Source organism: Anoplopoma fimbria, chromosome 4 (assembly GCF_027596085.1).
Source record: "Anoplopoma fimbria isolate UVic2021 breed Golden Eagle Sablefish chromosome 4, Afim_UVic_2022, whole genome shotgun sequence".
NCBI lineage: Eukaryota > Metazoa > Chordata > Actinopteri > Perciformes > Anoplopomatidae > Anoplopoma > Anoplopoma fimbria.
The window spans coordinates 8,087,290-8,109,504 of NC_072452.1; the positions used below are offsets into that span (position 1 = coordinate 8,087,290).

Here is a 22,215-nt window from a genome sequence, read left to right on the forward strand (position 1 = left end):
AATTATTAGAAAATGGAAGACATACAAGACCACTGATAATCTCCCTCGATCTGGGGCTCCACGCAAGATCTCACCCCGTGGGGCCAAAATGATCACAAGAACGGTGAACAAAAATCCCAGAACCACACGGGGGGACCTAGTGAATGACCTGCAGAGAGCTGGGACCAAAGTAACAAAGGCTACCATCAGTAACACACTACGCCGCCAGGGACTCAAATCCTGCAGTGCCAGACGTGTCCCCCTGCTTAAGCCAGTACATGTCCAGGCCCGTCTGAAGTTTGCTAGAGAGCATTTGGATGATCCAGAAGAGGATTGGGAGAATGTCATATGGTCAGATGAAACCAAAATAGAACTTTTTGGTAAAAACTCAACTCGTCGTGTTTGGAGGAGAAAGAATGCCGAGTTGCATCCAAAGAACACCATACCTACTGTGAAGCATGGGGGTGGAAACATCATGCTTTGGGGCTGTTTTTCTGCAAGGGGACCAGGACGACTGATCCGTGTAAAGGAAAGAATGAATGGGGCCATGTATCGTGAGATTTTGAGTGAAAACCTCCTTCCATCAGCAAGGGCATTGAAGATGAAACGTGGCTGGGTCTTTCAGCATGACAATGATCCCAAACACACCGCCCGGGCAACGAAGGAGTGGCTTCGTAAGAAGCATTTCAAGGTCCTGGAGTGGCCTAGCCAGTCTCCAGATCTCAACCCCATAGAAAATCTGTGGAGGGAGTTGAAAGTCCGTGTTGCCCAGCGACAGCCCCAAAACATCACTGCTCTAGAGGAGATCTGCATGGAGGAATGGGCCAAAATACCAGCAACAGTGTGTGAAAAGCTTGTGAAGACTTACAGAAAACGTTTTTGTCATTGCCAACAAAGGGTATATAACAAAGTATTGAGATGAACTTTTGTTATTGACCAAATACTTATTTTCCACCATAATTTGCAAATATATTCTTTAAAAATCAGACAATGTGATTTTTCAGGAATTTTTTTTCTCATTTTGTCTCTCATAGTTTAGGTATACCTATGATGAAAATTACAGGCCTCTCTCATCTTTTTAAGTGGGAGAACTTGCACAATTGGTGGCTGACTAACTTTTTTGCCCCACTGTATACAGTATTATTGCCACTATGACTAGTGCATGCTTATAAGCTCACATATAAGAGAGACCACGACAACTTCATTGGTTATGATGGACGGCAAAACGAATTGGACCATCTCTCTACAGTATGTCAGATCCAGATCTTCATCCTCTGCTATATGATCTCCACCCACAGCTCCTTGAGAAGCACTAAACTCTCATTAGAATTCCCCCGGCTGGCCTCCTCTATTCGATATGGTAATTAGCAATGACTAATGACTTTAGCAAGTGTAAAAAATGAGCCAGTAATGGCCACATTACAATGGATTAGGAATTACAGAGGTTTAAATGAGAAAGAAAATGGTCTCTAATTATAAAGTGATTCTAAGACAAATCAGGGATGGAAAAGGAGTTTTCTGCTACACTGTTTTTTTTTTTTGGCTTCTTTAAAATCAGCCAGACAGCTGTGTGTTCTTAATGACTGGGCACAGTCACTCCCGATATCTCTGGATGGACAAAACTTTCTCTGTGCAAGTCGATAGAAAAAAATTAGAGTGACAGGCTGGGGAGGTGGAAACTGCAAGCACAAAAGAAGCATACATAGAAGCAGAAAGACAGAGAGGCATACACACATACACATATAGACTCAGTGTATTCAGAGGCTTAGGTGTTGAGGCGTATGAGCTGATTAATTGGCCAACGCCGTGGTGAATTGCAGGAAATGTCCTTAGCAACCACAGCTCAGGTGTGAAAAACGATGTGATAATGATGACTGATATATGAATAAAATAAAAAAACAAAACACAAAACCGAATATTTATATCAAGACCACAGTAGAGAGCATCCACCAATCAACACAACAAGATCACAGCAGATAAAGTGAGGCTGTGTGTATCTTTATGTGCCCTCAAGACCTTCTCTGGTGGTTCAGCCAAATAAATACGTCTCTAAGTAAATTTTCTTATTCTGTATTTCTGGGAACATCAGTTATTTCTTTTTAAAAATATAGCGTTTTTTGTTTGTTTGATATAATGACAAAAAAATCAAAGGCTACCCACCATTCATCAGAGTTTATAAGTTGTGTGCAAAGCAATGAGCGAATTCAACCCTTGCCCCCTTTCCGCGATCTCTTCCACTCTGTCCCCACGTTGTTGCAGTTAGTTAATTGCCACTAAATGACATATAGTATCCGCCAGCAATTGTTAAGTTTAAAAAAAAATGTAAACTGATGTACTTAGTGGCTATAACATAGAAGATTAAACCAGCAGTGACAGCGTCGCTCCCTAAGTGGGACTGTCGCAGTCGGCTAAACGGCTACTAAATGCTTCATAGTTTATGCAAGCAACTGTAAAAAATGTAGCACTGACTAAACCTTGTAAACTAAAAATCTCCATTTAGAATCTCTCTCTACTATCTCGGTCTTCTCAATCATTTGATTTTTTTAATAATATTTCTGAAGTTGTGCAAATAGAAGGTAAGTGTTATATAGTGTAATATGTTATATTCATATTTACAAGGATGCTCATGTTTTATTATTTCTGCCAATGAATCTGACTGGGATAGCCCCGTATCTCAGCTCCCTGATTTAATATGGTGAATTATTTCTTACTTCATTTTCAATAAATCGTAGTTTTTCAATTTTGGTTGCTAACTTGTCTTTTTTTCCTCTCTCTATTCAGCTATACCTCTGAACGGGATTGAATGTGTTTTAACGCCAAAGAGAGAGCTTACGCGGGGGGAAGACCAGAAGCTTCGTACCCCCGCGTTGCTTTCGGGATCTCCAGAGCTCGTAACCTCTACCGCGGCCGTCTGGTTCTCGGCAGTTTAACCCTCCACGGCCCTCACAGGGTTTAAAACCCACTGAGCAGCTGGACTCTCGGAAAATGAAAGAAGTCCGACAAGCTGGTCCGAAAGAGCAGAACGGCTGTACAAGGATGGGGCTTTTTCTTTTTAAGGTATAGATAACAATGATTTATCGGGACAAGAGCCGCCTGCCTCACTATTAAATCATTCTTTAGAAAGCAAACTTTTAGGTTGCAGTCAAGGCCCTAAATCTGACAGATTCCTTGCATCAAGATCCGAAAGTCACAAGGCGCTCTACTTTTAATGACGCTGAAATAGGAGAACTTCTGAATTTCCCTCCCTCTGAAGGTGAGGCTGAGGGAGATATTTCTGCATGCGATGTCAGCAAGCAAATAAGTAAGACCCAAAGAGCCTTTTCACAAGCAAGGCGCTGGGATGTAATTTAGGTGGAACTGGGAGGTCAAAGGTTTAAAAACACAGTTTCCCACATATTAATAGCTGACAATGAAATGGACGACTCAAGTTTTCAGAACCTCTTGGATCCACTCTGTTGTAACAGGCGGTACTTTAGAAGTGGTTGATCAAATTGTCTGAAACCCTCGAGGCATGCGTTGAAAGAATGTTGGAAACAAAACGTTAGACTGTGAAATCCTTGCCAAAAAAAATAGTTTGTGTATGTAGTAAAAAACAAAGCCAACCAGCTGTGTTTTGCTATTAATTTGCCTCATTTAAAGCGTAGAAATCTCACTGAGAGAACAGAAGTGTGGTACTTTGACAGAAAAGGACATTTTATATCCGTAGATTAGATACACACTTTTCTCAAGGGACAGCAAGAGGCTTCGAGGTACCAGCACAATCCTCTAGATGAAGAAAGCAGAGAAAGCAGGTGTCTTAACAGTTTTTGGGTAAAAGTTTGCACAAAAGGGTAACCAGACGGAAATAATCACTGATACTGAAGAATTTTTCAAATGCATGTTTTCAGAGAAATTTCAAGTCAAGTCTTTTTTTTCCTTCAACAATAGAATGGCATCAATTCAGTGGAGTCACAGCGAAATGTGTGTCTATTGCATCAAAACAAAACAAAGCCGGTTTTCATCACAGCTTTCACCCACACCACCTGTCACACGTCTCAAACTGTACATTTACTTGGAGATGGTACTGGGAAGAGTGCTGTATCACTCTTTACAGTAACCTCTCCTCCTCGTAGCTTGAACTAGGAAACTCTCTGCGGAAGTTGACGGATGAGCTAGAGGGTGACAGCATACAGGAATTTTAGCGGTGGGGCCAAAAGGAATGGATATAAATCCAAAACAAAAAGAAGTGATGCATGTCAAGGGGTTCCCTCAGAATGTAGCTCCATAGCACAATGTTGTGTGGGATAAAAAGGGGATCTTTCTGAAAAACTAATTAGTTAAAAAAGTTCAAAAGGCAGCTCTCACTCCACGGTCGCACTGTATCCTCTTTTATTAAAAATATCACACTTTGGTGAAATACAGGAAACTAATTGTGATCCTGGAATCCGTGGACATTTTTCTAGTCTGATTGTGGGGCCCAGCTTTATTGGGAGCATTTATTTTGTGAAGCAAGTACTAGAAATTAGCATTTGTGATGATTTTTTTTTGCTTGAAAACTTTGAATTGACTTATCCTTCTGTTCAAGCCATTAACGCCGAATTACAAAAAAATGTTACAAAGGACTGTCTCCACTTTTGAAAATGAACATTTGTTTCCATCTGGAAAATCACAATGTGATTCTAGACGATGTTATTTTTTTTAAGATTAAGACCATCCTGAAATTGCAAAAATATTAAGACAGGATAAACACCAGAAATATGAGTATTGGGTTTTTAGCTAACTTAACTGTCACAAAGAAATTTCTTAAAATATCAGACCAAAAGCATAAAGGCATAAAAATGACTCATAAGACAACATTAGAGAGATTCTAAACCCAAAAGGAATATCACCCAACAAGAAAATGTAAAAAATACAACATGCTCCTACAAAGATACCTTAATCTCCAAACAAAAGGAAGTTGAAACTAGAGACATTACCCCTTTCCTTAAGGTTTTAGAGGCAAAAGAGGGACAGAGTTCAAGAAAATGTCATTTTTACTGGAGAACTCAGCAACGTTAATCATTGTTGTCAGAAAAATACAGAGTATATAATGCGTAAAATATTGGACTCAAAGAAGCGAGTGGATAGAACAAGGCCAGTGGATTTGTGTACTGGGTTCCAGTGTTTAAGGCTTAAATGATGGATTTGATGAAACATTTAACATCCATTCATAAATCTTCTAGTGGGGATGTGTTTTTGAATGTGCTATCTGATTCAAAAATACCTCTTTCAACTGTGCTAATAATCAAGAGTGTCAACAAATCTTCAACCTTCAAGAAAAAAGGCTAGATTATTGATGGGATGCAAAGGACACCGGTGCTACAACTGAACGCGAGATTAAAAAAAAGCAAGAGGGGAAAAAATATTTCTCTTAGCACAGTTTGTGCTTCCAACATTAGTTTTGTTTTATTCATATGTTAGCATTCGAACCAACCGGCAACCGGGAGCAACAAGCCCACAGGTTTACTGTTAGCCAGCCAGCAACAGACTTGCTTGTTAGCCTCAGCTAGCTTGGTAGCTTGGAGCCTATTGGGTGTGTTTCAGAAACCAGTCTGTAAAGAGTCTGTAAAGGCTGTGATAATTTCATATTCGAGGCAAACCATTAGGATTACGTCATTTGTTTGTTGCACTGTGCCTGCAGAGAACGTTAGGCTGCTGCTTCATCATGTTTGACCAAATTACTGCAAACATGTCTCATGGTGTTTTTCTGCACACTGCACGGGATCTGGAGTTAATGTGTATCAACAAAACATCAGTTATTGTTCTCTAATTTTGCCCCATACATCTCAGCTGCATTATAATCGTTCAACAGCCCTTTCAATTTGCTGACTTGTATGGCAGGGCTTTCGTTAATTAGCGTTTCCTCAACTATGCCTTAGCCGCTTGTAAATGTTATGAGTTGATAAAAGTTTTATTAAGCTCTCGATTCCCCATAGACTCCTCAGTGAGAAACAGCCTGATAAAAACATGCATTATAATGTGGGCAGGTCTGGATAATTAACCACAATAAAGTATTTATAAACATGATTACCTTTTTATGTAACTCTGCCGCCATATAGGTCACTGTGGTTTCTGGAACCACAAGCAAAAGGGTCATTTTGGTCCTTCACTTTGGCTTCAAAATTGAACTAAGCTCCGAGCAGAGACGGCAAATTGGTTTGATGTGCAACACACAATGCTTTTAGTGCACACCGGGCCCTAGAAAACAAGACACAGAAAATGCAGTTATCTGACACTTACAGTGTCTCCTCGCCACTTCATTCTGTCCCTCTCAGTCTCGATATTGCTAAATGATGCTCTGGGGAATGATAATGTGTTATGGCCAGTATTGCTGCAAAGTGGTGGGTTAACTTCTGATTTTTGTTGGCTTGGTTGCTCTTGTTTTGATAGCCGCACGATTGTTAGATTGTATATTTTCAGAGCGCTTTCATCTTCCAAGGCCAAACCGACATGCAAGCTTTAAGCAGGGTGCAAACAAATAATGATTTATTAAAACGTCTCTCCCTCGCTCTCTCTCTCTCCCCCGCTAAAGGTCAGTATTACCATGCCATTGAGTTGAAAAGAGAATATTATGATAATGTTGTTACCAGCCTGCAGCAACCTCCCCAAAAGCTGGTAATTATACACGATGAAGCACACAATGGAAAATCGGACAAAAAGCATTATGATTCAAATGCTATGTAATTGTTTAATGCATGTTTGTTTCATTAAGAAGCAACAGAGCTAAGTGCTGCTTTGCAACATACAGAATGGCTCGTTTGAGTGGTGGTGCATGAAAACACAACAATTTAGCTCCAAGCCGCTTCTAAGCGTTGGTGCAGAGGAATCAATATGATTGAGATATGGCTGCAATCACTGTATCCATGGCTGGACACGGGGTCGCTGAGTTATATCATGGATGCTGTCGTAGTCTCATGTAACCTGAGATAAGTCAGTGCTGGCGGGCTGCGAGAGCGCTCGCTCTGCGCCCACGCGCATACACACAGCCTCTTAGTCGCTCCAGCCAGAAAACAGGAATCCAAACACAGATACATCACAACTGTTTACTGAAAATCAATACCCTCAACACAGATGTCAACAGACTTATAGCACATTCAGATTTGGACGTGTGATAACACAAAGAGATGACATGCATGTGCACCCAACTGCAGTTTCACAGACCACTTGATGTGAAGCTGCATTGCTCTTCACACAAAAAGAGAAAAAATTCTGTGTCTCTTTACGGTTGCCATGGCAGCACACTCTGCACTCCAAACAGTACAGCTGAGCTGAGAGAGACTTTAGTCATCTCCCTCCTCCTCCCTCCGCCTGTCTTTCTCTCTATAAGGGCATCCACCCCTATAGTGGGATGGAATTGCTCTTGCAGAGTGAAAGCTCTCGTTAGGGCTCCTTGCAATTCACAGGGTAGCAAACACAGCGCTGACTGATAAGCCTCTAAGCCTCACAGCACACATCTTTACAGTCAAACTATTGGCAATGTTTACATTGGTCCAGGTAGATTTCCCATGTGGCCTCAGGCCTGGTGTGTAATTCATGGTTGCAGGGAAGAAGTTCTTATCACAGCTTGACTACAGCAAACCCCTCTCTGCTGCTGGAAACATACGTGTGCCTATGTGTGACTGTGTTTTTATATTAATGCAGATTTGACGTAGGCCTCTGAGGGCATGGTGGTATCTTTCTCTGTGTACAAAGTGTGATACCCCAGTGCAATCCTCTGGGGATGTGTGTGTGTGTGTGTGTGTATCACTAGTTTCTGCCAGCGAGAGCGCATGCATGTATGATCAAAAGTTTGCCTTCATGCAATCTCCAGATAAATAAAACATAAGCGATGCTGTGAACTAAACTGAACCGTCTCTTTATGAATAAATCATCCCCTCCTATCAAGTCTTCCCCAACTGCTCTGACAGCAACTCACTAACACTACAATTATGTAACTCTGTGGCTTCTAACACAGTGTAATAAAAACAATAACGCAGTGTTAGATATTCTAATAAGATCAATAATGCCCTTGATCACAAAATAAAATACAGATGCATGGATTGTGGCTTTTTCCAGAGTTATGTAAAGTACAGGGTGCTACGTAAAATCTGGGTAAAAGGAAGAGAAGCGTACAGCATCAACAAGAGAGATATGCATAAATAAAATGGATTTAAATAGTACCAGCAGAGGCGGTGCCAAATAAAGTCAACATTTTTTAGATTTCCGGTTTCCATTCCCTTTGAGCGCACAATGAGTTTCAAGTTAAAGAGGATTGTAAACTTGGTTGAGATGGATACTTTCCCACCGTGAACATTTTGATGTCTTTTTTCTTTTGTCAAAGTTCAATTATCAAACAGCACTATTGCAGCTGCAAGCAGAGACCATTGAGAAAGCGCTCCATGGTGCTGCGTTCAGGGACCCTCTGACGCATTAAATATATAAAACAGCATATGTTCGGAATAGAATTACTACACGCCAATGTTGACAAACAATAAACAACAAGCATCACTGTATAACAAAAAAAAAACCTCTGAGAAATACTGACCCTCCCCGGGTTCCCGCAACACACCATGTACTCGATCCATTATTGAATGATTCTGACCGCTCGGCTGAGAAATTGCTGTTGTGGCAGGCGGCTTGAGAATGACAGAGCTGATTTATTTCAGTCTACAATCATGTAACGAGAGCAAAACAGGCGCTGAGGAGAGGAGGCTGCTTCAGGGGGCCACACACACACACACACACACACACACACACACACACACACACACACACACACACACACACACACACACACACACACACACCTAGGCACACACCTCAGACATCAGACACAGATATAAACATCTCAAAACACATCATCAGGAGGGACATCATGAACCCACGCCATTTTTAGTCAAGTTCGCCTCCTGCCAACTGCTCTCATCCGGCAAGCTTCACACAGAAAGCTAGAGAGCTAAGTTGACGAATCCACAAGGTGGAGTACGATTCAGGTTCTGCTGAATGCAAATGCTGCTGCTTACACAAAGGAAGCTGTTTTCTCATTTTCTCCCCTTTGCCTTGATTTGTTGGCGCTGTATGAGAGCAAATTCCTCAGAATAGTGGTGAGACTGAATAGTGGTGAGGGGGGTCACTCTCAGAGTCCACCTGTCTGCAGAGATAAACACAGGGAGGGCCCAACAGCACGGACTGGGGCTTATGGGAGGGCCTGACTGACAGTGCTGACATTTAGAAAGAGCACAGTAAACAAGGTCTCACAGAGAATAAATAGCAGGGGGGGGGGGGCAAGGGAGGCTAATACACACACACTTAAGTACTGTACGCATTAATGCATCTCATCAATGTGCGAATACATGCCTATAAGCAAGTATACGCGCACACATTAAATGAGAAAATGCACACACACACACACACACACACACACACACACACACACACACACACACACACACACACACACACACACACACACACACACACACACACACACACACACACACACACACACACACACACACACACACACACACACACAGTGCTGCCAGTGAACCTTGAGATACCTTCAGACCGGTCCAAGGAGATACTGTTAGGCAGCAGACAAAGAAAAATGCAATGTGCTTGCTTTTAATAGAACTAGTACACACACACACATACACACGGATACATGCAGACAGGGAAATTAAACACGCCTACTGATTAATCCAGGACAGAGAGGATCTTCAGTGTTGTTCCTTGGCCTTTTGTCTCTGATTAAATGGAGAAGCATTAAGAGTGAGGCGCTTTGAGCTGCCTACCTCCGATATCTGAATGCACCTCGAGTACATTCTGTTCTTGCCTATCAGTGACAAAAGGCTCAGTGACGGGAGGGTTTACAAGCACCTGCTCAGAAATGTCAGCAGATTCAGAGCAGACAGAAGGTCTTTTACACGTTTTTGTTCTTCAATATTTTATAACAATACCACAATAATAAATGATCAGTGGTTCAATGTATTGAGGCACAGTATATATGGAGTAAATAATCACATGACTAACGTGTATAAATATCTAAATGAACCAATAATATGCTTCGTAATTATTCAATTTTAGATTTTTGTTTTGTTTTTATGATGTCACGATTTATTTAAAAGTTATACTTTTTGTAGAATTGCATTTATTTCATCAGGGCTCATAAGACACCGGCCAATAATCTTTTAGCCAATCTCGTGGCCCCGCCTCTATCAGGAAGCTCGACGAGTGCTAACAAATCTAGCATGCTAGCTCCTATAAGAGATTGCATGACAATAACAACAACCAGCTAACCAACTGCAGTTAATGAACGCAGAAACTAACCTCACCCATTGTTCACTGTTAAGATGCAGATGCTACCTATCCTACCTGATCATTATGAGCATCAATGAACAGATACACGTTTGGGTTACATAGTAAAGTAACTGTTTATCCAAAGACTGAAGTTTGAGATGTTTTTACTTGAGTTTATACTTCTACTTCATTACATTTCAAAAGGAAATATTGTTCTTCATACTCAAATACATTTATTCAAAAGCTGATACTTTTCAAAATAAATTTTTACATTCAAAACATATGATCACCTAGCGAATCATATTTGTTAGATTGTTTCTTTCTATGACTTAAATAACAATCCAATAAATGGAAGATATCAACAAAAAATAATTACCAACAAATAATTGTTTTACATAGAAATAGACTTTGCAAAAAAACACACCTGATATCATAATTATACGGCTAATTACAAACCTCAAAATGGATTAAAAAGAAAGTGCATAAACAAGTGAAATCAGTTTAGTCCCCCCAAAAAAAACCGAGAGAAATGAGGACACGCTCAGAGGCATACAAAAAGAAAAAAATGTTCTAACAAAAGCTTCTCTAGATAAAAAGAAGTCTGAAATCCCAATAGCCAAAATGGAATGGTACACCGAGTTCATGTGAAACCCCGACAACAAAATATGTGAGGGTTACGAGTACTACTGCTTTCATCTGACAAAACACACGCAATAGCATTACATGTCCTTTTAAATCCAGCAGGAGCTCATAACGCTTCAGGAGATGCATCAACATGCACCTCGGCGTGTGAATACGGGCTGTGCTAACTAGAGCAACTAGGTCACCCAAATATTCAAGGAGAAGATGTTCCCTTCAGGGCGGCATTCAGCGGGGTGAAACATTCACTGTGTTGGTTTTCAAGACACCAACCAGCCACCGTGGACTGCTGCACATGCTAACCGACTTATGCTTTTTTTTTTATGCTGCCATACTGACTCCCAAGACACGGAGAAGGGACAGTGAGAGTCACCTTGGAAGGACACAGTAAGGAACGGAAGACAATTGATTCAAGTCCTTGGAGGAGAGGAGTCTTTAAAGCTGCCACCCTCACTGATGACACTAAGGGAATATTCTGTTCCTTCTGAAACCTATTTAAAAGAGAACATACCAAAGCACCAAACTGTTCCTCTAACCAGGCAAACAATGCTGAACGCAACATTGTTTTGCTACTATGTCCGTTCTCTCTTCATCAGCAGGTAAATGGAACTTCAAGGCCAACAGTCTTGTTTGAGTTTTTTACAGCTGGAGATGAAATACAATATGTCTCACATCTGGTGAATTTGCAGTCAAAGCCGCATCGGCAGAACGGCTGCAAGTAAAGAAACAATCTGTTTTGTCCTCATGAACAGTCAGTGAAACGTCTTGCATCAGCAGAGCTTACTCCCCCCCCCCAAAAAAACAAATGCAAATGCTGTGCAAATATGCGTGAACCCATGTGTGGTCAAGCACACATACGGAGACTTGCACACAAATCCACACACACACGCACACAAAAGGGAATACAAAAATGAAACCACAGGGAACGGACAATTTGCAGATGCACGGTGACATTCTCTCTCTCTCTCTCTCTCTCTCTCTCTCTCTCTCTGTGAGGCACACAAGGAAATCAATAGTTATTGAAGATGCATTTTCTGGCTGTAAGGGGAGAAAACACTCAGACAATGGGCTTCATCCTGCACGAAGCACAGCGGAGTCTCCGGGCAGAAGATGGTAAATGTCAGGTGAGGGCCCGTGTGAGTAGGTATCTGGTACCTACATCATGTACTGATGAGCACCTGCAGCTTGCAAGGCCTGGAGGTGCAGAGATTTATTTTCCCTTTTGATATTTGTGGAAGGTAAGAGCAACGCGAAAATACATTTTGTAAATGTCACAAGATGGAAGTGAAAATAAGAATGGACCGTTACGCGTCGCTGTAATTTCTTTAACCTTCAGCCGTTTAATCAGGGAGGGTCGACTGAGCATTGCAGCCGTTTTTCTAGTAACGCCTCTCTATACAGATAAATCACATTCAGAGCAGAGTGCCCTGCAACCAAACATGTCTCCGTTTGTCGGTCACTGATCAGTTTAGAAGATGCAGAGAACAGGACACCCAAAACACAAGAACACCTGTTTTCTAATCTTCGTCTAATGGTATCTAGCATGCAGATAGTTTTGGTTGTATTTGATCAGGCTTCCAGATATCCTTCTCTGAGATATTCCCTGTTAAAATGGAGGGGAATGAAACTTCATGTGTGGTGCTCACAGCGTTGAAAAATGGCATAAAGAAGCTGTTACTGTGAATAGTTTTCATTGGAACTACTTTTGAACTTTCTTCATAAGGACTATTTCTTCGGAATAGTCATGAACCTTTGGTGTGTTCTTCTGATTATTCAGAGTAACCAGACATTGTTTCTGGAAACAGACGTGGCTACTGAATTATTAAATGTAATTTTCAATCCTGTTAACACAAAAAAAAAAATAAAAAATCCATTTACCTAGTTTGCGGAAATCGTAGAGACGGATATTTTAGAAAAGCAGAGCATCCCAGCCTGCTTACAATTACTCTTCGAGGCAAAAACATCTGCCTCTCCACCATCACAGAAAAGTCACCACAGTACAGATGTATTATGCATACATGCACAACCATATTGCACATATACATAATGTATGTAGTTTAATGTTTAAAGAGACAAGAAGCTCTGTGTCTGTCCATGACCTAACCTGTCTCTGCTGGTTCAGAGCTGAACAGCGATAATACCGACATTCATCTCCTCCTGCTGGTCCCTCTGGAAAGCCCAGAAAGTCGACCTCAGTGTCTCTAATTTCAGACACTTAATGAGATTTTTAATTGGTGACCTTTTGAGAACTGTTTCATACCATAGCTCATGAGAGCACTTGAGGGGAAGCCGACACATACCACTCGATACTCACACCGGGATCCTAAATAACAAACTCTAAAGGGTCTAACATATATCTTCACCCGCAGTTTGACTGATCGATACGCAGGCTGACGGACTGATGGAGAGATAGGGAACTACCCACAACAACGGTATAGTCCTAGAAGTTCATGGCATGTTTACAGCACCACAGGAAGTATCGGGGAACAGGAGAATGAAAACACAACACGACCACATCATAAGCTCCCTCCGCTGCTCCTCATCAAACTTTTATCACTGCTCTGTATGACAAGTGACAGGCAAAGAATAAAATCTCAATAAACAAAGCCCAACTGAGTTGAACAAGAAAGCAACACAGCACGTCAAAGCGTTGGTGTGGAAGGCAGAAATATATTGCACGTAGGTGGCGCTTAGTGTCTCTTTGTGTACCAACAAACAAAAGCAGGGACTCAAAGCGCCGCAGAAGCAACACATAAAAATTTGGTGAGTTTCTTACCGTGGTGAGATATCGCAGCCCTGCTGCATGAAGGCCCCCAGTGAGAACCAAAGGGAGTTGAAAATGCCAAACTCATTGGTCTGCTCGGGACTCTGCTGGTTGGTGTTCTGTTGCGTCTGCGACTGGCCCTGCTGCACCCCGTTGGAGGCCGACGCTTGGGTGGGGGTTTGCGGCTCACCTCCCTCCTCGTAGTCCTCAGCGTGCCACTCATAAGGGCTGAATCGACTGACGAGGAACAGGACGACGCTGACGCCGATGTAGGCAAACACGATGCACATCCAGATCTCGTAAGCCAGCGGGTCCAGGAACGAGAACACGCCGGGTTTGGATTTGGTGGGTTTCTTGATCATAATGGAGATACCCAGGGACATGAAGGGCTTAGAGAAGTCGATCACTTCTTCACGGACGAGGGTGATGGTCAGAGGAGCCACGGCCACATCTGCTTTCTGGTGGGAGGACACAGAGGCAGGCAGATATTACCTAACACTTATCTGTCTTATCTGTTCTACAATGTGTCTTTATCAAAACACCTATTGTAAAAGATTTACTATGTGTAGTATTTTTTAGCCGCAGCTAGCAGCATTGCTCCAGGAGTGGCAATGTAAGCTATGTCGTTCACTTATTGGGCCTCAGTTATTATTTGTGATTAGTGCCAATTAGCAAATATTAGCATGCTTATAAAGGTGTATGGAGAACTAATTATCTGTATCTGTTAAACCAACAAAATCTGTCTCTGTATTTGGATATAAATTATTTTATTTTTTTTCATATTCATTGGCAATGTAATTTTTTTGCCTTCAAAGCTACAAAATCATTTAATATTGGAATATAATTATTTATGCAATATATGTCAACATCCTCTTCTCTTTTATTTTATGTTTTTATTTTGAACTAAACTAAGTTTCATGAACTGTATGAATCCCACCACCACCTCCCTTTAACTGGGGGCCATCGAACAACCAGAAACTGAATTATCCATGAAACCTATGGCGGATGGATGCATGTTGCAATGTAAACGGATGGATATCGACTGAAATACATTGTAAAATGTTGTTTTTTTTGAATATTTTTCTGTCTTTAGATAATGCAAAAAGATCGAGGCATACTACTAAAATAAAGCTAGAAAAAGTCTGAACTTTAATTTAGTGGTTTTGGCATGTTACGTTTGCATGCTTTATTAGTTTATGTCTATTTTTCAGCTTTAAATGGGGTATAATAGCTGGCTGCTGTGACTCAGGAGGTAGAGCTGTGTGTCCACTTTTTGGAAGATCAGCAGTTCGATCCCAGGTTGCACTTGCAAGGCAGCCCCTGCCATCAGTGTACAGTATGAATGTGTGTGTGAATAGGTGAATGTTGTCATATAATGTTAAGCTTTGAGCGGTAAGAAGACTAGAAATGTGCTATATAAAAGCCATATAAACGCTGCCATTTACCATTTAATAACACCAAAAACACTCACCCCATACACCAGTTCTCCCACCATGCCGTTCCACATCTTGGTTTCAGGATCTCTGGCTCCATATTTGCCGTCTGAAACAACTTTCAGTTTGTACTGGTAGCCCACATGTTTGGCTATCTCTGCAGCCAGCTCGACTATGTAGCCCTCGTACTTGTCATTTCCCACAAGCTGCTCGTGGTTCTTCTTCAGCATCACATATGGAGACTCCTGTTGGAAGCAAGGGCAACGTACAATCAGCAATTTTAATTCAATTACACTGAATGTCAAAAATGACATACAGGTAGTCACTGAACTTTTTCTGAAATAATTAAACATTTTGCTGACAGAATGTGCACTGATGTGTTTCATTTCGTGACACGAGCTGTTGTGACTAGCATAGCTTTTATACTGTAACTGGACAGATTTTTATGGATGATAATAAATCTTTTATATTACTATTTAAAAATTAGGGAAGCAGTGTTATGGATGCATTTTATGCTTCAGTGCATCACTTATCTTTTTACCCATTGCTCATAGCTGAGGTCTTGGAAAAAGAAAAGCTCTCTTTGAAAGGTTTGAAAGAACAGATAATTACATGAATTACCAGGTATTATTTTGGCTTTGTTGCTTAAAGGTATAGTGTGTAATTCAGCTATAAAAGGTGCCTAAGTATGATAATTAGGACAGCATTGAAAGGAGTGTTGGTAGCATGAAGCAGGTCATGAGGAAGCAGAGGAATTGGAAAAGGTTATTAAAGACTGAGAAGACAGCGGATCTGAGAGAAATAGTATCTGTGTGTGTGTGTGTGTGTGTGTGTGTGTGTGTGTGTGTGTGTGTGTGTGTGTGTGTGTGTGTGTGTGTGTGTGTGTGTGTGTTCGAGCCATGTCTGACCTCTGCTCCAGGGCAAGGCTGTTCTTCTTGTTATATCGCTCAGACATTTGTACATCTCACACTGATTGGGTGTCCTGAGAAGTTACAGCTGACATGACACCTGGGGCCCCTACTTCACTTTAAGAAAAATGTATTTCATATAGAATTCCAGTCAACTCTGTCTGAGCCGTCCACCAGCGGTTGGAGGGCCTTAATTCCTTCGAGCTTTGTTACGCGTGCCTGCTTTTAGCTAAGGCTGTGCTGAGCGGAGCAAATCCTGCCATCATATTTCATCAGGGTCTAGAGATGTGGGGGGCTGGAGAGAGAGGGGGGTATCCTCTGTGTGTTACAGTTATCTGGGCTCAACTGCTTTTTACGGCTGAAGCGGAGGTAATCATTGTCACACATGGAAACCCGTGGCCCGCTGGTGGAGAAACGGCACCGCGGGGAGACAGTGGTGAGAAAGGTCTGGCGTGCAGCGCATCGACAGGGTATGCTCTTGCACTTGCGGTCACAGACAAAGACGGAGACACACACATGTGATTATGCCTGCGTGCCCACACACACACACACACACACGGGCACACACATGTACACATTGAGGCATGACACGGCATACAGAAGGTCCTCCAGGACTCAGTGTCGTTGACCTCGAACAGTTCCACTGAGATCGGCTGTCACTCAACCGTGTTAAATATAATGCAGACACACAACAGAACGCATTTCAAACACACAAATTGCTAAAATCAACTTATTTCATTCCCCTGCGACCAATTTAAACGGACCTCGGGGGAATTTTCAAAATAACATAATTTGTTCTTTCGTGGTACCACTGAAAGCCTATTAAAATAGCTGTATTTATTATAATAGCTGCACACAGCCAGTATGCCATTAACATCCAATGCCTGGCATGCAAACACTCAATTGTAAAATTCCAGCCACAGCCTGGTTTTAGTGTAAAGCCACAATCGTGAAGACACCAAACTCCAGTCCTCCATTAAACATGCTCTGCCCACATCCCTACTGGGACAGTAGGGATGTGGGAAAGCACAAAGTGTTACCTTCACATTGGTAAAAACAACACACTCCCTGAAGCAGCGAATCAGTGAGCACAGAAGTTATACGATGTTAAATCTCGCCTGCTTCCCCGCAGCCCAATAACTGTTCACACCTTATCTCTTCTCTTAGGTTCCAAGACAGAGAACCAATTTATCGTCCAAGAAAAGGGGACACTGATAGGAGATTATGTCAGCCAGACTTACTTTAGGTCCGTCCTCTTGGGAGACTGCAACCTTCGGGTTTAAATGAGGATGTTCACATGTTTTGTTTTTCTAATTAGATGCCAATAGACTACATGTTAAGTTTCGCATAGTGTACCCAATGCTCCACATCAGCTTCCAACCTTTTTTTGGCTAATGTACCCCCACAGTCCTGTGAAGTACCGCTTCCTCAACACCAGCTGTCTTTCTTCAAATGTTGTATTCGTTTGAATTAATTTGAATTCTATTGTTACAACAATACAATACAATACATGTGAACTATCAATGTTAGGGTTAGGGTAAGCTATTTCAACGATTTTTCAATCAATGTCTTGATCTATTTATCTATTACTTTAAGCTAAATATTTATTTTTTCTTTTACAGAATGAATGCATTCTTCTAAATATTATGTAAAAGTAGCCTAAATTGCCTTTTTTTTGTAACATATTTCTCTTTCCCCTTTCTTATTGAGTTAAATCAGGTAAAAACGAACTGTGTTAGCAATGTAGCTCCTGTATCATTAGCTGAATTAATTGTAGAAGTGTAAATGCTGCAGTTTATTCACCCACTATTGCAGCCATTTTTGCATTCAATTGTGTGATTCAAGAAACTCCCTGTGTCCTGAGAAGTTACAGCTGACATGACACCTGGGGCCCCTACTTCACTTTAAGAAAAATGTATTTCATATAGAATTCCAGTCAACTCTGTCTGAGCCGTCCACCAGCGGTTGGAGGGCCTTAATTCCTTCGAGCTTTGTTACGCGTGCCTGCTTTTAGCTAAGGCTGTGCTGAGCGGAGCAAATCCTGCCATCATATTTCAGAAGCTATTTCAACGATTTTTTCAATCAATGTCTTGAACTATTTATCTATTACTTTAAGCTAAATATTTCTTTTTTTTTTTTACAGAATTAATGCATTCTTCTAAATATTATGTAAAAGTAGCCTAAATTGCCTTTTTTTTTGTAACATATTTCTCTTTCCCCTTTCTTATTGAGTTAAATCAGGTAAAAACGAACTGTGTTAGCAATGTAGCTCCTGTATCATTAGCTGAATTAATTGTAGAAGTGTAAATGCTGCAGTTTATTCACCCACTATTGCAGCCATTTTTGCATTCAATTGTGTGATTCAAGAAACTCCCCATTTCTTAAACACGAGGAGGAGGCTGATGTGTTTTCCCCACTCGGGTGCTTGTTTTTACGGTCTGTATTCTATGACATGAATGCGGTGTTACCTGACGATCCACATTGGTAATGTGACTATATACTGTCGTATTCAGCTGTTTCCTGCTGATGCCACAATGTCTCTGACTGAGAGATTGCCTCTATAAAAGATTGCACAGATTGTAGTGTTTTTTCTTTCTCTCTATCATTCTACATCGTCTCTCAGCTCCATCACCTTCACAGAGCCTTTATCTGGTGAGCAGTGAATTTCTCTTAAGGGAAGCACACATTTCAAATCCTTTACCCCATTAACCCTCACAGTGGAGAACAGACATTGCACACACATTGCCCTGCTGGACCTGAATGCTGTTGTAGAATTGAAAATAAAATCACCTCTTGATTTTCTTTTACAAATTTCATCCATGCATGGAATAGCTTTATATCTGCTTCAAGTCCAGCAAAATAACATGGTGGCAGTGATCCTGAAGATAAAAGACATTTCCACTTGGGAAAAAAAGAAATATCAGGAGTACAAAAAGAATCAGTGCTAGGCCCCAGGCCTCAAGAGACGTGGAGAATTCTCTGATATTAAATTTTTCAACATGATGCAGACCCTGAGAACATCCTGTACCTGAGAAGATATACTCTGATCTTTATTATCTGCTACTGTATACGAGCCAGGTATTGCCAGCTATGTCCCTTTCCCCTGAGAAGATGTCATGATAACCTAGCTGCCATGGAAGCTGCTCAGATTGAATCTCTGCTGCCTATTCTCACATCCAGCCTCATTCATAAGACCTCCATCTCTGTAATGTAGGCCAGGACACTGAACATGACATGGCAAAGTCTTGTTGAATGAATAAATAAAATGGGATGACAAAGAAATGGAGGGCACGCTAACGCCTCACAGGCTCAGAAATGAGGGTTCTCCTGCGCCATCTACCCTAACGATGAATGCACACTTTGTGTCCATTCAACGTGAGGTTGCATTGTCTTTGTACTCTCTTTTAAAAGTATTGTAAACATGCACAGTGGAAGTCAGCGAGGAAGTTAGCAAGTGTCCTCAGGATGAAATTCTGTACCTGTGTTGTACTTCACCAAATTAAGGGATCGCGATTGTGATTCTGAGCAGGCACGAGTCAGACAGAGAGAAGTTAGCAGAATAGAGTGGGTAAGGGATGGAAGGAAGATACAATCACAAATGTCTGTCGAATTCTTTCAGAGGCCTGAACTCTTAGGAACTCTATCATAAAAGAAAATGAAAAAATGTTACTCTGCCTTTCCCCCGTCTCGCCTCGTCTCACTAGCCCCTCCTCCCCCAAAATCCGTCATCCTCTCTATTTTACTCACCAAGATAGTTGTGACTATGTAAGTCCTGTTCTGAAGGCCGTACGTCTCGTTGCTGCCTCTCACGAAGCTGGCAGTAGTCACATACTTCTCATCTTCGTTCCAGTAGCCAACCTTAGACGAGGAGAATGTCAAAATGTCAAAGATGCTTAAAGTGACATTCTGAACATAATGGAAAGATAAAATTGAAAATTATTCACTTTTACTCCTAGTCACCTAAAAGCAATTAACATAAAACCTTAAGACATTTCAAACAGAGGTAAGCACACGCCTTCCGAGACATGTTTAGGAGCGAATGTACAAAAAAACAAAGTGAAACATTACAATATATATATATATAGAAAGAGTGGTTTCAGCCACTATTTGCATTAGACTACAATGTTGCTGATTTCACATGTTAATTGCTACTGGATATATTCAGGATTTAAAAAAGATATAAGAATTAAACATGATTTTGCAGAAAGCGTCACTGAGTAAAATGTAAGTAAACTATTAAACGTTTAGTGAAAATCCTTTTCACTGATGGGCTTTTTTCTGATCACTGGATTTTAATACATGGGATTAAAATGTGATTATCCTGTGTTATTCTTCATGCAAATAGGAATAAGTCGCTTGATAAATATGTCTTTATTTCAGTCAGTGAATACCTTTTTTTACTACTTAGTTTTTGCTTTCTTGAGTGTAATTCTTACAAGTTTGATAAATAGGGATCTAAACATTTCTTGGACTTACTGAATACTGTGTTATGACCTAAAATGAACCACAGGGTTATTCCACTGATAAGCTTGCAGGCACAGTTTATAAACAGTGTCCTCAGGCTAAAGACGCACCTTCTTTGGTCCAGAGGGGGCGAGTTCCATGACGCTGACAGTGTAGTTGGTTCTGCGGCCTTTCTCGTTGAACTGAATGTGACCAGTCAAACCATCTATACGGACCTGTAGTGGAGTCACAGACATTGCATAAGTAATTCTCTGGCTGGTACAGATGGGTAAATAATGGCTGCGGTGGAGCATGATATTCATACAGTCCACTTCATGTCAGCGCTGGCAGCGGACATGTGCATGGTCACGCTAACACGCGCTGCATGTTAAGCGTAGTGCATGTGTTTGTATAGTATTCATTTGTGAAAGTCCACAGTGCGTGGTCCCTGCGGAAGTGAATGACAGACGGTGTGTGCGTGTATGTGCACAGTGCAGTGTGTTTGTCTTGGCTGTGTGATGGAGTTAATTGAGCGAACACGGCTTCAATCTCCAGTCCACGCGCAGCCAGATGGCTAGATTGACACTGAGCAGGCCGCTGCACAGTCACTCTGCAGACAGCGCCTCGGGCTGCGCGCACACTCACACACATACACAAACACACACACCCATGCAATCACAAGTATGACCTCAAACACAAAGTGCATTTGTACGACCTCCATACTTAATGCAAATGGTGTTCTAGAGTTTATAAATAACATATTTCATTCTGTTTTCTTTTATCGGAAACTTATTTTTTGAAGATGAAATTTGAAATATTCTGTTATGTTATGTCCGTACCTCGAAAAACATGCTATCAAATGCACGAGTGTCCATGAGACGATGTGAACTCTCAAGGGCAGCCCAACATTTCTATTTCCATTGCCAAATATTACATTTCTAAACTCAATTGCTTCTGTCATATTTCATGATGATCATGGCTGAGTGTTATTGCCCGCAGGTTTTGTTTACCAGCCACGATGTCACATTTGATACTGCAGAGCTCTCTACGCCTTAATGTGAACTTTACACGACAGAATGAGACCTAATTTGTTCAGCCAGCCCCAACTCAGGAGCCGTTAGCCAATGTGCCACTCAAGAGTTTGCACACGTGTGTGTGTGTGTGTGTTTGTGTGTGTGTGAGGGTCTATGTATTTGCAGACATTAGCATGTCCCTATGTATGCACACAGACCTGCTGCAGGGCTCTCTGGATGTCTATGCCCTGCCCCCACGGAGCTGGTGGGTTGGCAAGACACTCTCCAGCGTTGCCCCTGCGAGAGATGTCTATCCTCTGCTTCCTTAAATTCTGGAAGGCCGTGGACATGACTTTCACCCCGTCATATGTTAGAGCACCAGTGTACTGTAAAGAGAGAGCAGACGATTCAAACCGAAGCAAACAAAGCGACAAAAACTGATAAAGGTCTTGGCCAAGTAAAGGAAAGGCAGCAATAAAAAATGAATCTATGAATTCCATGAATTCTCCCCCTCAGCGGTGCGTTCACACCTATCATCATTTCTATTACTTTAATTTAGCGTTTATTTCTTGACCCTGTGACGTCAATGATGTTTGGGTTTGGCATCAATCCTCTATCACAGCTGGTTGTTATTGTCAAAAATCAATAATCATTTCATAGCAGCAATCCCAGATCTGGATTACCTGACTCTGAAAGGATCGTGGGTTATCTGTCCAGCAAATTTAATAGAAATCCTTTCA

The 22,215-nt window shown here is 41.4% G+C and overlaps 1 protein-coding gene across 3 annotated transcripts in view; it reads right to left on the reverse strand.

The window, feature by feature from the left end:
• The window catches only part of gria1a (glutamate receptor, ionotropic, AMPA 1a), a 69,623-nt gene that overhangs the window by 16,502 nt on the left and 30,906 nt on the right, over positions 1 to 22,215 (reverse strand). For 2 of the 3 annotated variants that reach the window (XM_054598021.1, XM_054598020.1), the window contains exons 7-12: positions 21,694 to 21,861; positions 20,594 to 20,698; positions 19,767 to 19,877; positions 15,150 to 15,356; positions 13,846 to 14,136; positions 13,691 to 13,770 (exon numbers count right to left, since the gene is read on the reverse strand). In XM_054598021.1, the coding sequence (XP_054453996.1) occupies positions 13,691 to 13,770; positions 13,846 to 14,136; positions 15,150 to 15,356; positions 19,767 to 19,877; positions 20,594 to 20,698; positions 21,694 to 21,861 (962 nt within the window). Of the gene's footprint in view, positions 1 to 13,690; positions 14,137 to 15,149; positions 15,357 to 19,766; positions 19,878 to 20,593; positions 20,699 to 21,693; positions 21,862 to 22,215 lie in introns of all 3 variants that reach the window. The other variant, XM_054598019.1, reaches the window with a different exon arrangement.